This window comes from Durio zibethinus, chromosome 12 (assembly GCF_047325235.1).
Source record: "Durio zibethinus cultivar Kanyao isolate XHJ-2024 chromosome 12, ASM4732523v1, whole genome shotgun sequence".
Classification (NCBI taxonomy): Eukaryota; Viridiplantae; Streptophyta; class Magnoliopsida; order Malvales; family Malvaceae; genus Durio; species Durio zibethinus.
In genome coordinates this window covers 24350850-24365529 of record NC_143173.1, presented here as the reverse complement: position 1 = coordinate 24365529, position 14680 = coordinate 24350850, and the positions used below count along the sequence as shown (strand labels likewise).

Sequence of the window (14680 nt, the reverse complement as noted above, 5' to 3'; positions counted from 1 at the left end):
AATATATTTTGCTATTGATTATAATTTATTAATTGATTATTTAAAACTATAATAGTTAATAATTTTTAAAATATCATCAAATTAACTGTCTAACTATTGTTTCTAATGCAAAAAATTACTACCCTTAAAGGGTGCTTTGAAATACTCATTAGCAAAATTTATGATTAATATAGTAAGGTTTTTGCTTGTTGCATAGTATGACAAAATAGAATTAATTAATATTGGACATTAATTAAGAAAATAATTGAATTGGACATCCTAAATCCTAATTCCCTGTTGGGACACATTGCATTTGCCATAAATCAATACTATTATTAATTGTAATTTCAATTTTTTACAGTAAAAAATTGGGTGGTAATTAAGTGGTAACCATGAGGGAAAAAAAATCCAAGTACAGGGAATTACCCTTCAATAATTGGTGGAAAAAATGTCAGAGCTGGCAGGATTTTGGGATGCACTCCACTTTAGTGAAAACTCATTTCCTTTGGCTGCTTCTTGCTCCACCCACATAAATTTAAATTCTTTAATAATTATTTATAATGAACAATAAGAATATTTCGAAATTCAAATCAATCATACATTTCAAAAACGATAAAAGTTCAAATTAAATTAAATTTATTTTAATTTTTAATAATATATAATATTATAAAATTTTAAAATTTAATTCAAATTTAAATTAATAATTTTTTAAAATAGATTCAAATTGATTTTTTTTTAAATCTAAAGTGTCCGATAATCATTTTAAATTTTCACTATTATGAAATCAAATCGAGTTGAATCTCATAAAGAGACAAACTTTTTCAACATCTATTTTTTTTATTTACAATACTTGAAATTAAAACTTTACTTAAAAGGAATCGAGTTTTTTGCTACTCAACAAATAAGCGTTGGTGATTCAAATTGAATTTTCTATGTTCAGTTCTGATTTTTTTTAAAATTTAAAATTTTTTAATATTTATATGTTATTTTAATAAAATTTTTAATATATTTAAATAAATTTTTATTAAAATAATTATTTTTATTTTATAAAAATTTTAAAATATATAAAAATTAAAAAATATATATAATTCAATTTAGTTCAATTTTTTTCTCACATCCCAATTCAAAATTTAATTCAACTTAATATATATATTTAATATCCAAATTTAATTCAAATCAAATAAAAAATCGATCATAATCGAATCAAAATTTATAATTTCAAACTGATTTTATTTTTTTTATTTTTTTCACCCTTACCTATTGAGAGCACACTTTTATTATTGTTGTTGAATAATAAAATATTATTAATAATAAAAAATTGAACTATTTTTAAATAAAGGTTTACTCTTTATTTTTCTTAAGCATATTTGAAAAAAAAAATCATAAAAACGTATCAACGGACTTCAAAATGGAATAAATTTTCGTAATGAATGTAGTTTAATAATCTTTATATCAATAATCATTATTACTATTATTTTTTAAATAAATAACCTAATTAAACTTGATAATAATATCTCATTTTTAGGGAGAAAACAAAAAGAAATAAATAAATGAGATATTTTGTATCATATTCAGATACACAAAAGGATGGTAAATTACTAAAAATTGTAGTTGTTACTAAAGTAGAAATCCATCTTTAAAAATAAAATAAGAAAAACAATTTTAGTTTTCATGATTCATTTTCATTTTTTATATGTATTAATTAGAAGTATAATCGATCGAGTTCAAGTTGATATAATATTAAATTTAAGTTCGAATTTAATTTGAAATTCAATGCTCGAAAATCAACTTGAACTCTATCAAGTTTTTTTTTAGCTAGAATGAGACTGAAGATAAAAATCAAACTATTTAAAATTATTTGATTAAGTTCGATTAACATATAAAAATAAACTCGATTATTATATTTGAAAAAAGTTTAATTATTTATGTTCGAGCTCGAACTTGAATTCGAGATATTTTATTAATTAAAATAATTAAAATATATTTAAATATAAAAAGCTCAATTAAGCTTAGGCTTACAAGCTACTCGAATCTCGTAAGTCAAGTATAAGAATGAACGAATTCGGTTAGATCGATGAGTCGAGCTACTCGAGTTCGAGTTCAATTCGATAATAATTAAATCGAATTAAAATTTTATTACAATCGAATCCGAATAACTTGTGAGTATTAATATATCATTTACATCCCTAATACTAGTTTCTTTTTTTTTTTTTTGCTGAAAAAATTTGTAATTTGAAAATATATATGTATAAATTATAAGTGTTAAAATTTAAATTATAAATTTATTTAATATTATTTTTTAAAAATAATTATATAAATCAATTAAAATTTAATTAAATTTGATAATTTAAAATATAATAAGATAAAATGACATTAACACGATAAAAAAATAAAAAAAATATAATTTAAAATTTTAATAATAATTATATATAAATTTAACAAAATTAAAAAATATTTAATATTTTTATATCAATATGAATTATAATATATTATTTTTATATAAAATATAATATAAATATATAAATTTTAATATTTTATAAACAAAAATATATAAATTATAAAATTTTTCACATTCATTATTGACAAGTGATAACTCAAAAACTTTGGAGGAATTCGACGAATCAATCACGCGGTGCAATAAAGAGAAAATAATGGAATATAATATTTATTTATTTATATATTCTCATATAAATCATTTACTATATTTAAAAAAAAAAAATTGATTCGTACAAAAAGATATGCCGCCCACGTTATACTTCCATGCCCATGCCGGCGCCTGAAGAATAAAAGTAAGATTTTTTTTTGGGGTCAGAAAAGAATTAAGGAAGATTAAAATTTAAAAATTTAGGTGAAAATAATAATTTTTTTAATTTTATTATATATTAAATATATTAAATAAAATTTTTTATTTTTATTATATTTAAATAAGTCATTGATCTTTAATTTACATTTAAATAAATTTTTAACATTTAATTTGTATCCAAATAAATTTTTAACTTTTAATTTCTATTATATATAAATAAACATTTAATATAAATTAATTTTTTAGACTAATGATTTATTTGAACATAAATCATAATAAAAATATTAAAATTTATTTAAAAACATAATTTAAGAACTTTATTAATGTTTTAGCCAAAAATTTAAAGCAAACGGCCAGAAATTAAAAAAAAAAAAGTTTATGCAATGAAGTCCTGACTTTACCATATTTTGGTTCATTTATTTTAAACACATCACCTCGTATTAGATCCTCTTTCAATAATACCCTCAATTATCATTATTTATGCAAACATATTCTTAATTTTTTTCTCCCTTCATTTTTAATTACAAGTCAACCATTTCAAACAATAATCCAAGAATTCAAGAAATTTTAGTAGCATTTGATTATTTGATTTAAGGATTAATGTTTCAGCAGTGAAAATTTTAAAGTTTACAAACATAATTAATTATTTTTTAAATATATGATATATGATCATTTTTTAATTTTGTTAGTAAAATTAAAAAATTTTACTAATAATATATTAAATAATTTTCTTCAATTTAATGGTAAAATATGCATAACCATACTAAAAAATAAAATTTCGAATCTCTTCTTTCTTAATAATTTTATCTTATAAAAAATAGAAAATAATAATAGGCATAGAGACTAAGTGGGGGTTTGGATTCTATCGTACAATCAATATAGTACAATTAAGTTCATTACACTATCAACTGAATTTAAATATTAATTTTAATGAATTTTATTCAATATATATTTATTTATAAATTTTTTTAATCATAATTAAAATTATTTTTTTAATTGTAATTACAATAACTTTTATTTTTATTTTTAATCTTATTAAATCCAATTTCACCGTCCTATCCAAATAAACGATACTCATTTTGCTCCATGAAAAAGTACAACCCGAAATGCCCATAAAAGAAGAGGAAAAAGTTTAGAAGTATTTCTTATTTGGCTATGCAAATTTGGACAATCCAAAAAGAAGAAAAAAAAAAAAAACAATTTACATGTATAGTAAAACTTATACATCTGATAAAAAAAAAAGTGTAAAACTAATACATGTGCTTTAAGAGAAAAAATTTAATTTTTTTTTAAAGATAAACTAAATTTATAAAAATTCTATTAGACCACAAATAAATCGGCCATTAAATTTTTCAATAAAGTAGTAGTACCATCTTTCTCACATGGTATGCGCTAGAAAGGGATGGTTGGTGTTTGTCTTTGCCTTAAATCCAAGGTATATAAGACTTTCATGTACAAAATTCAAAAAATGAAAGAAATAAAAAAATTTTTAAAACGGTGCCGACCTAAAGCTTTATTTGAAGGGAAAGATTTAGATGAAATTTTTTAAGTAAATTTTGTGAAGTTTTTTACTAGAAACTATTAAATAAAATTAAAATTGATAAATTAAAAGATTTATTACATAAATCAAGTGAATAAAATTTTAAAAATATTTAATATATTTTGATATATGTTTTTATATAGATATTTTTAGTAAAAATATTGATAAAATTTTTATCGTTAAAAAAGTATTAATCAAATTTAAATTATAAATAATATTTTTTATAATTTTTTTTATATATTATTGATATTTACATTGAATTTTATTAATCTATCAATTTGAATTTTTTATTAAAATTTTTAGTAAATCATTTTTTAAAAGAAATTTCACAAAATTTACTAAAAAGACTTCATGTAACTTTTGTCCTCATTCTTATAGTCGACAAAAATAAAATTTCATTTTGCTATTATGTCATTTTGAGAGTAAAATCCTTTGTTATATGTAATCCAAATAAAATATAAATCCCTAAAAAATAAAAGAAAAAAAATTAAGACTCCTTTTCTTCTATTATTCTGCATGGAGTTATAGCTTTGTTTTCTTCTTTACAATCAAGACAAATTTGCCCCACTTTTTCTAGCCCTCTCCAATGTACCATCAAGAGTTTAAATTTTGAGATGTACCAAATAAAAAGAGTTAAACAGTTAATGTCTTAACATCTTCAAAGAGTAAGGGGCCATTTTTTTCTATGTACGGTTCTTAGCAAAAAGAGCCAAAATTTTTTTGTTCAATAGTGGATTGCTTAGGGTTTAGGGTTCCCAAAAATAAATTCATGGTGTGATCCTTGTTTATCCCTTTGGCTTTCATGATTTGCTATTGGCCTTGCAAAAAAAAAAAGCTTTCCTACTTGCTTATAATGAATGCAATTTGGTAAACCTCTTTTTATGTTTGTACAATAATGGATCAATTTTTCTCTATATCATTCTCACTGTTTTAAAAGTCGAATCAATTCATAAACTACTCGAGAGTTTATTATTGAATTTATCAAATTTTTAATATTTGATTTTAAATAGGGATTTAATTAAAATTTATCTTTAGTATTTTTCTTTTATTTAGAGAAAAAGAGATTAAAATCATGTACCAACTACTGAAATTCAAGTGCTATCTCTTATGTTAGCCATTAAAGAATGAAAAAAAAAAAAAGAAACAAATGATAAAAATTCAAATATTATATATATTTTTATGTATTTAAGAGTCATGTTTAAATTGTTATAGTTACATAATATTAATAAACTTTTACTAATAAAATTTAACATATACTTTATTTTTTATAATGTATATACATATATGAAAGTCTGCTGAATTTGAACCAAAATTATTAGGAGTATTTTTTTATTTAAAAAATATTTTGATCATTTTTTTCGTTAGAAATTATAGATAGACAATCAAGTATATTTTAAAATTTTAAGATAACTCGATACATCATAATGATTTAATATATTTAATATTATCAATTCGATTACGTTATTATTATGCCACACAAACCTTTCATTTTTCTCTTATTTTGATATTGATTTTTAATTTAAACATCAGAATATAAACATAAAAAATATTTTTTATTTTTATTTTTAACTACTTTTTTCTCCTTTTTTTGTGGTTTCAAAATCTATGATTTTTTTTTTCTTTATAAATGGCATGAAAAAGTAGGAGGAAGAGCAAGAAAAATATCTTAGGGAATCAAATTAATAACGGTGCGATGCCAAAAAATGAGACATCAAGCTAGTGCCCGACATGATGCCTACTATTGATGTTACACTGTACTATTTCGGACATTTTATAATCAACTTTGTCTTTGATGTCGACAAAGAAAAGTATACATAGAGATCATTAATTATTATTTAAAATTGTAAAAAAAAAAAGAAAAATCATCCTTTTTTTTTTAATTAAAAGAAATTACTTACTCTGAGTTTCAGATATAATTTTTATATTTAAGTTATAATAAAAATTTTCACGAGAAAATTAGATAAAATATTAATAAATTTACACATGAACTCAAATGTAAAAAAATACAAGCTGGAGAAATATTAAAAAGTATCTCGCAACCCAACGGGCAACAGAAAGTGAAAAAATATAACTTTTCATCTCAAAGTATTTATTATGAATAAATTTTTATGAAATTAAAAAAATTTGATTTTATTTTATTTAATATTAAATTTTTAATTTTTTTATAAAATTAAATTTTCATAATTTTTAATATAAAAAAGTTTAAAAAATCATAAAAAATAATTTTAAAATATAAAAAAATAAAAATTTTAAATGTTCAAAAAAAAAATTTTAGGACATAAGAAAAAGAAAAAAAAAAAAGAGACAGAAGGAGTAAAATGAAAAACTGTCTACTAAGATTTGGTATCAATAGCTCTGACTTTATGTTAAATTAAGTAACCAATTTATCTTAAAATTTTAAGCCGATGAAACAATCTTAACTATTATATTTAAAATAAAACACTAAGAATAATTTTTTTTATTTTTAAATAATTGAAAAAATCTGATTTTAATGTAATTCTTCAAAAAATACATATATTTTTTTATTAAATCAAATACTAATATGAATGCATATTGATAATATTTTTTAAAAGTATTATTATATATCAAATTTAAGCAGAGGGGGTGGGTAAAAAAGGTATAAATTTGAATAATTCCCTTGAATCTCTTCACATATATTCCAACAAAAATTCTTAAACAATTACAAAATTAAACCCTTCTTCTCCATTAAATATGAATATTGTTAAATTTAAGTGAAAACTCTACCATTGGTGCTTGGTGTTCTTAATCAGGTTAAAGCTTTAGACCGTTGGATCCCAAAAAATGAAAATGTTTAATTGTTTTTAAATTTGGGCTTAAACCCATGACCAACTCCAAGTCCATCGCAGCCCGCCACTTCCGAATCATGGACCTTGGTTTGACTCGCTTCGTGGTTGTGGAGCATTTGTCAAACCACGTTTGTCTTTACCTTTTTCTAACGTTGATCTTTAGGCTGATGTGATGAGAAAATCATGGTACCGGTCGCACGGGATCATTGACTGTGTGAACATTAGACGAAGTCATGAAGATCCCTTGCCACATCATCAATGACGTCAACTTCAACGTCCTTCCGAAAGAAAAGTCCTTAACCCACTTAAAAGGTTATTTATTTGGAAAGAAATCTCAAATTTTAATGTTTATTGACATGAATATAAAAAATGTCTACGTTCAAAGGAAGACTGAAAAAAAATTCATTATTTTCTAAAATAAGATTCTGTACATACTTGACTGTTCATATTTTAATAGGAGAAAAAGGAAAAAAAATTATTTTGAAAAAAATAGAAAAATTGTTAAAAAATGAAGTAATTTAAATCGAAACTTATAATTTTCGCCGTCATTTGCTGAATTTTTTTTTTTTCAGATTATTTTTAGAAAATTAGTATTTTTGAAATTGATGAGAATAAAAATTTTAAATAAAAACAAGTTAATAAATTTTTTTATATTTTATAAATAATGATATAATTGCATAAATAAATAATATGTATGTCTTGAAATTACGTGTAAAATCAAATTTAAATATTGATAAAATAGATGATAAGGTGTAATAATACAAAATAATAACAAACGGCAGCCAATAAGGGGCCGTAGCCTCCTATAAATTTGTCTGGCCAAATTCAATCCCAATCCTATACTGAAGAAAAAGGGCAGAAAGAAAAGTCACAGAGCAGAAGAACGAGCAGAGCAAAGCGAAGCTTTGATCATCGATGGCGGTGAAGAATTTCAAGTACGTGATTCTTGGCGGTGGTGTCGCTGCTGTAAGTTCCATCGATCATTTCTCGCTCATCGATTCCAATTTTTATCATTCTCTTGAACTTGTTTGAGTTTAGGATGTTCATCGGTGCTCTTTTTTTTTTTAATTTTGAAATTTTTGTCTTCAATTGTAATCATTTATCGTTTAATTTATTAAAGGCATACGGATCTAGCGTTGCTTAGAAAATGACAAGGAAAAAAATATTAAAGAAAAATTTTGTATTTACTGCTAAAATGTTGAGGAAAAAAATGAAAAAGAATTAAAACCAAAATTGAAGAGTTAGATTAGTTGCTATTCATTTAGTCACTGTAAAAGAGGGATGACTAACTGATTTAGATCCTTTTATAGTTGTTGAATTAAGTTTCCTGAAACTTTTGTGTTTGTCATAGTTTTATGTTAAAATTTGTGTAACTGAATTTTTTGTGTTTTTGAAATTGGATTTATATTGAAGCAACCAAGCATGTTTCCGATTTGTTACATAATGTAATGAATATATTGCTGTTTTAATTGTGTAGAGTGTCGTCTGAGTTGCAAAATGACTGTTTGGTTTGCTTCCTTTTCCTGATAATTTCCTCTTCTGACTTTATAGGGATATGCAGCCAGGGAGTTTGCCAAGCTGGGGGTGCAGCCTGGTGAGCTGGCAATTATTTCCAAGGAGGCAGTATGAATTTTACCATATTTAATGAAACTTGTTTTTATCATTGCATGCGAAAGAATTTTGTTGTTCTATCATGCAGCATGCATCTACTTTTCTTGCATTTTACATTTTAGATTGCTATATGTATTATTTCTATTCTCATCATGTATAATTGTTTTGTTTTAATTGTCAATTGTGCTTAGAAAAAGAAAAAGATTCTATCACATAATTTCACACTCAGCACACTGGTTAGCTTTTCAAAATCTCTCATTCTGCTGTCTTCATGGGGACTTTTCCCTCTGGATACTCTTCTTACAATCTGATGTTGTCAAAGCTTAATTCTAATGTAATGGAGGCCAGCAACAGTGGCATTTACATTACAGCACTCATTGTAACTGTTCTATTGTCATTTATCGATCCCCTCAAGTGATAAATTTGTATCATATATTACCTGATTTTTGCTTTCTTATACATGTAGGTGGCTCCATATGAACGGCCTGCTCTGAGTAAGGGATATCTTTTCCCTCAGGGTGAGCCTAATAAGTGTTTTATGTACCTGTTTGCAAATTTGAAATAAGTTCCTAACACCTATAAATGCAATTGGCCATCTGATTGGTTTGTTTCCTGAATCAATATGATGATTTGTTTTTTGCAGGAGCTGCAAGACTTCCCGGTTTCCATGTTTGTGTTGGAAGTGGCGGAGAGAGATTGCTTCTTGAGTGGTACAAGGAAAAAGGTTCACAATATATGTCTGCTTGGATTTGTTTAATGTGAAATTTGAGAATTGCAGAAATAATAGAAAATGGATCTGCTAAAAGGGAATTGAAGCTAATATTTATTGTTTATTAAATAACTGTGACTTATAATCTTGGAATAGCCTCATTCATAGACTTTTCTTGTTCTGATCCTTGCAGGGATTGAATTGATACTTAGAACAGAAATAGTGAAAGCAGATCTTCCTGCCAAGACTTTAGTAAGCGCAGCTGGAGAAATGTTCAAGTATCAAATTTTGATCATTGCAACTGGTTCCACTGTGAGTTACTGTTTCTAGGGATCTGAACATAAAACATTCCTTGTCTTGCTTGCCATGCATAGTTGAACACATTATTCTTGTAGGTTATAAGGTTGACAGATTTTGGAGTGCAAGGAGCTGATGCCAAAAACATCTTCTACTTAAGAGAAATTGATGATGCTGATATGTTGGTAGAAGCTATCAAAGCAAAAAAGAATGGGAAGGCTGTTATCGTTGGAGGAGGTTATATTGGTCTTGAGCTTGGTGCAGCTATGAAAATTAACAATTTTGATGTCAGCATGGTGTACCCTGAACCATGGTGCAGTAAGTAGAGACCTGCTGGGCTTTCTATATACTGTTAAAATACAGTCTCAGGATGGAAGAGACAATGTAAATAAGAAAATTACTGTTGGGTTTTTCTAACAAGAAAATTGTTCTTGTAGTGCCCCGTCTTTTCACCTCTGGCATTGCTGCTTTCTATGAGGGTTATTATGCTAATAAAGGGATCAAAATTATAAAGGGAACAGTTGCTGTTGGATTCACCTCTGACTCAAATGGAGAGGTAAGCAGCTATCTTTCAGAGGGCTTTATGCTTTAATCTTCTTTTATGTGACTAAAATCATTTTATTGGTGATACTTTTGCCCACTGTTCAGGTGAAGGAAGTTAAACTTAAGGACGGAAGAGTGCTGGAAGCTGACATTGTTGTTGTTGGTGTTGGTGGAAGGCCTCTTATAACATTATTTAAAGGGCAGGTTGAAGAGGAGAAGGGTGGAATAAAGGTTGGTTTGATCAGTGACATGATGTCAAATGCCTTTTCATCTTTAAATGTCAGCTTGAAATTCCTATTGCACTTTATTATATGATTGATCACCTTAAGTATTATGTTGATATTGCATAAATCTTGCGGTAATAGAAAGTGTTTTTGTACAATGCTCATTTTAGTACCTATAAACTAACAGGATTAGTTCTGACTACTATTCATTTAGCATAATTCTAATAAAGATCTGCATGTGATTGTATAATACAATTTGTTTGATCGCAGACTGATGCTTTTTTCAAAACAAGTGTTCCCAATGTCTATGCTGTGGGTGATGTAGCTACTTTCCCTATGAAGTTATACAATGACATTAGAAGGGTTGAACATGTTGACCATGCCCGGAAATCAGCCGAACAGGCAGTAAAGGTCTGTTACCTCGCCTAGTTCATCTATTTTTATATTTATGACCTGATCTTGATACTCAGTTATTGGCTAAAGGTTTCTTTCCGACAGAAGAATATCTACCTTTGCAACCTTTTAAGACAGATACAGTTTTGACTCTTCCCATTATATAACTGTTAAACCAATGTGACATCTTTTTTGTAGGCTATCATGGCAAGTGAGGCGGGGAAATCAGTTGATGAATATGATTACCTACCATACTTCTATTCTCGTTCCTTTGATCTAGCATGGCAGTTTTACGGTGACAATGTTGGCGATACAGTGCTTTTTGGAGACAACAACCCCCAATCACCAAAGCCAAAGTTCGGATCTTACTGGATCAAAGACGGGAAGGTGGTTGGAGCATTCCTAGAGGGTGGCACTGCCGAAGAAAACCAGGCTATTGCTAAAGTTGCTAAGCTTCAGCCTTCAGTTGAGAATTTGGACGCCCTCACAAGTGAAGGTCTTTCCTTTGCCTGTAAGATTTGAAGACTAACAGCTGTTTGTATACTTATTGCAAGATGACTATTTCAATGAAGACTTGGATATGTTTTTCATTGGGTTTTGCTGTTAGTGCTTTTTGTATTGACTTCGTAAAATTTGAGGTTTGCTTTGTTCATCTTAGTTATTTCTTGTTTTCCTTAGAATGATGAATAATAAAACTCTGCTTGTTATCTCTATATCATGGGTGCTTTCGCTGGCTTTATTCTCGATGAATAGGATAAAATAATTTTATAATATTTTTGATTTGTATGAAAATTAAATTTACATGTTTTATTATATTTTTAAAAATTATATTAATAATTTAAATTATATAAACTGTAAACATGAATTATTTTATCTAATAAATAATCTTATCTTAATTTTTATATACATTAAATATAAAATAAAATATCATTATTAAATTTAATTTTATTTATAATATTATTTTATTTTATCATATATCAAACAAACCCTCTAATTCTTTCAAAAATTGCACAATTATATAAACGATAATCAATCTAATTCTGTTCAATCTTCATCATCATTGGACATGAGATTCAAGAATATCATCATAATGAATTCTCAAAATTCCATTGCAACAATAGGTTTCAGCAAAACAAATGTCTAGTCCACCAAAACTATGAAGCCAAAAAAATGCCACGTAACAGTGGATAACAAAATTTTTAAGTATAAGCCGGTGTTAAATTGGAAAGAAAATTTCTGCACAAACCAATCAACACTTTAATCAAAGAGACTGAAGCCCATATCCTGAAACAAATCGAATAAATCGGATTAGATGAAATATATCTGTCATACGACTACTAAATGCACGATGCTAAAATTGCATAAACATGACAATAACATGTGCAAAATAATTGAGGTTTGGAGTTATTACATCGTCGGATTCCTCTTTCTCCTCAACTTTCTCTTCCTTCTTAGTCTCAGCTGCAGCAGCACCAGCTCCTGCTGCAGCAACTGTAACAGCAACACCACCACCACCAGCAGAAGGGACAGAGGCAAGCTTTTCCCTCCCGGATGCAATAAGCTCAGTTATATCTTTGCCCTTCACCTCAGATAAAAGAAGCTGAATTCTTTCATCTTCAGCTTCAGCTCCAACTGTACACAATTATTCGAAACAAAGTCAACATGTCTTACTCCAACATATAAACAACAATTAAAATTTATGGCAGAAAAAAAAAACATATTTATGTAAATTATTTGAAACAAAATAAACATTTCTTCCTCCAACTGTACTTGCTGGCCAAAAAGAATCACATAAACAAGCAATTCACACAATATAAAACATATTTTGCATTAAGGTTTCTAATATTTATGTAAACCCCAAACCAAAATACAAATTAATACAAGTTTATTCATCATAGAAAGCCACCTCAGTAACATCAAAAGTAAACTTTAGATCATAGCTAGGACCAAATGTTCAATATAGAAGGCATGAAACCATGATTTACAATTTACAAACTAATGCATCACCCAGCGTAGATATTGGTACAGATAAAGGAAATAAAGCAGTAAAATTTGATATGAAATGAAGAGAAAAGCAAAGGGTAAAGTGTGGAAAAGTGTACCACAGCCAAGAATGTGCTTAAGATCATCAGCTGAAGGAGAGGTGTTGCCTCCCAATACAGCCAACAAATATGCAGCAATAACCTTCATTCTATCTCTCTTATTTTCCTGTAAACTGAGATAAACAACAAAAACAAGAGTTTCAAAAACCCAAAAGAGAAAACAACTGTAAACAAAGAGGTGAAATAGAAGAAAAGAGGGAAATAGACTGACCAGGTGGGCTATTGATATACAGCGGTGATTGACGAAGCCCTGGATGCAAATGGGAAATGACAAAGCCATGGACAGCCTTATATGTTATATGCAAAACTAGGGTTTTAATTGGAGCAATTGAGAGCTCAAATAAAAATGGCTTGGGTTTTAAGCCCTTAGCCCAATATTAGATAATTTATACTGCCAAAAACATAACCTAATCAAAATGATTTTTTCTTTAAATGCATAGCTTTTTTTTCTCCATGAAGAAAGTGATTTTCTTGCAATTTTGGATTTTATAGGTTGTAAAAAATGAGGATAATTTTTTTGTCTTTTACTAATGCTGAAAACATTGTTTGGGTCCAGTTGACAAATCTGTGTGAGTTTCAGGAACCAGCTCCACCTGGGCCCAGATGATGACTCAGCCTGTCAGCCAATTTTAGATTAAGCCAAGCCCATTTGGAAAACATAGCTTTTTGCAGCCCGCAACTCATGCAAGCCTTCAGTGGTAGGATACCACATCTCTTAATATAATCTTTTATTACGCTTTTAACATACTTTTTTTTTTAACATAAATTTTTTAAATTAATAAAAAACCATTTTGTTCTTTTATTTTAAAAAATAACATCACAAAACAATCACATATGCAATGCAAACAGATGAGAAAGCCAATAGTTTTGTTAAAGACCATTTCTATATATGTATATATAGAAAGTTCCATGTCAGTGGCAGGTTTTTGTTAGAGGTCTGTTAATGGCAGAGATTACTATTCTAGCTTTTGCTTCCAAACAATTTTTTCTGATAGAAACGTGGGACATTTGCATGCCAAAAGCACTCCTGTTTTTAACCTTTTCAGCCAACTTTTGTGGGAAAATCCATCAATCTTATGGACTATCCTCTTCCATCTATACCACCAAAGGAAATGGAAACACGTAATTGCATGGGCCAGGCGCCATTAGCCAATAGCCATTTCCAAGCTCCCCATTTGCCTTCCTCGTTGTGCTTTCTTGATGTCTTCTTCCCCTTTGTCACTTTCATTATACAATAAAGTGTACCCCCAAAAAGAAATTGCCCATCATTTCATGTCATCACTCATATATTATATATATATATAATTATAATTAAAATTTCCATTTTTTCTCAAAAGTGAACTTAATTTTGTTAAAGAAAGAAATTGTCTCATAAAACGAATGCATAACAGTTATAAGTACCAGATGAGATTGCTTACGTATCCATGAAAAATAAGCTGCTTTTTTTTTCTAATTGTGATTATCAAAATTTAAATTTTTAGGTTTGATTATTAAAATTAAAATTTTAATATTTTATCAATAAATCATGAAATTATTAATGAAATAAGCATTTAAAATAGCACAATTTGCTTTGCAATTATCCCTAATTTCTATTCATTGGAAAAGAAATTTTTTTTTTTTAAAAAAGGAAGAGACAAAATTGTCATATGCTGTATGTGTAATCTAACTTTAT

At 26.9% G+C, this 14680-nt stretch overlaps 2 protein-coding genes across 2 annotated transcripts; one reads left to right on the top strand and one right to left on the bottom strand.

Annotated features, from left to right (window-relative positions):
- The first annotated feature begins 7968 nt into the window (after positions 1-7968).
- LOC111296493 (monodehydroascorbate reductase, seedling isozyme-like) lies at positions 7969-11619 on the top strand. The gene is made up of 10 exons (XM_022890842.2): positions 7969-8095; positions 8681-8752; positions 9207-9258; positions 9384-9464; positions 9643-9761; positions 9845-10064; positions 10184-10302; positions 10395-10520; positions 10784-10924; positions 11105-11619. The coding sequence occupies exons 1-10, from the start codon at positions 8045-8047 to the stop codon at positions 11426-11428; spliced, it is 1305 nt and encodes a 434-aa protein (XP_022746577.1). The 5' UTR covers positions 7969-8044; the 3' UTR covers positions 11429-11619.
- A 369-nt stretch (positions 11620-11988) lies between these two features.
- LOC111296616 (large ribosomal subunit protein P2w-like) lies at positions 11989-13557 on the bottom strand. The gene is made up of 4 exons (XM_022891013.2): positions 13220-13557; positions 13009-13121; positions 12318-12538; positions 11989-12190 (listed from the first exon to the last, which is right to left on the bottom strand). The coding sequence occupies exons 2-4, from the start codon at positions 13094-13096 to the stop codon at positions 12164-12166; spliced, it is 336 nt and encodes a 111-aa protein (XP_022746748.1). The 5' UTR covers positions 13097-13121; positions 13220-13557; the 3' UTR covers positions 11989-12163.
- Positions 13558-14680: the final 1123 nt, after the last annotated feature.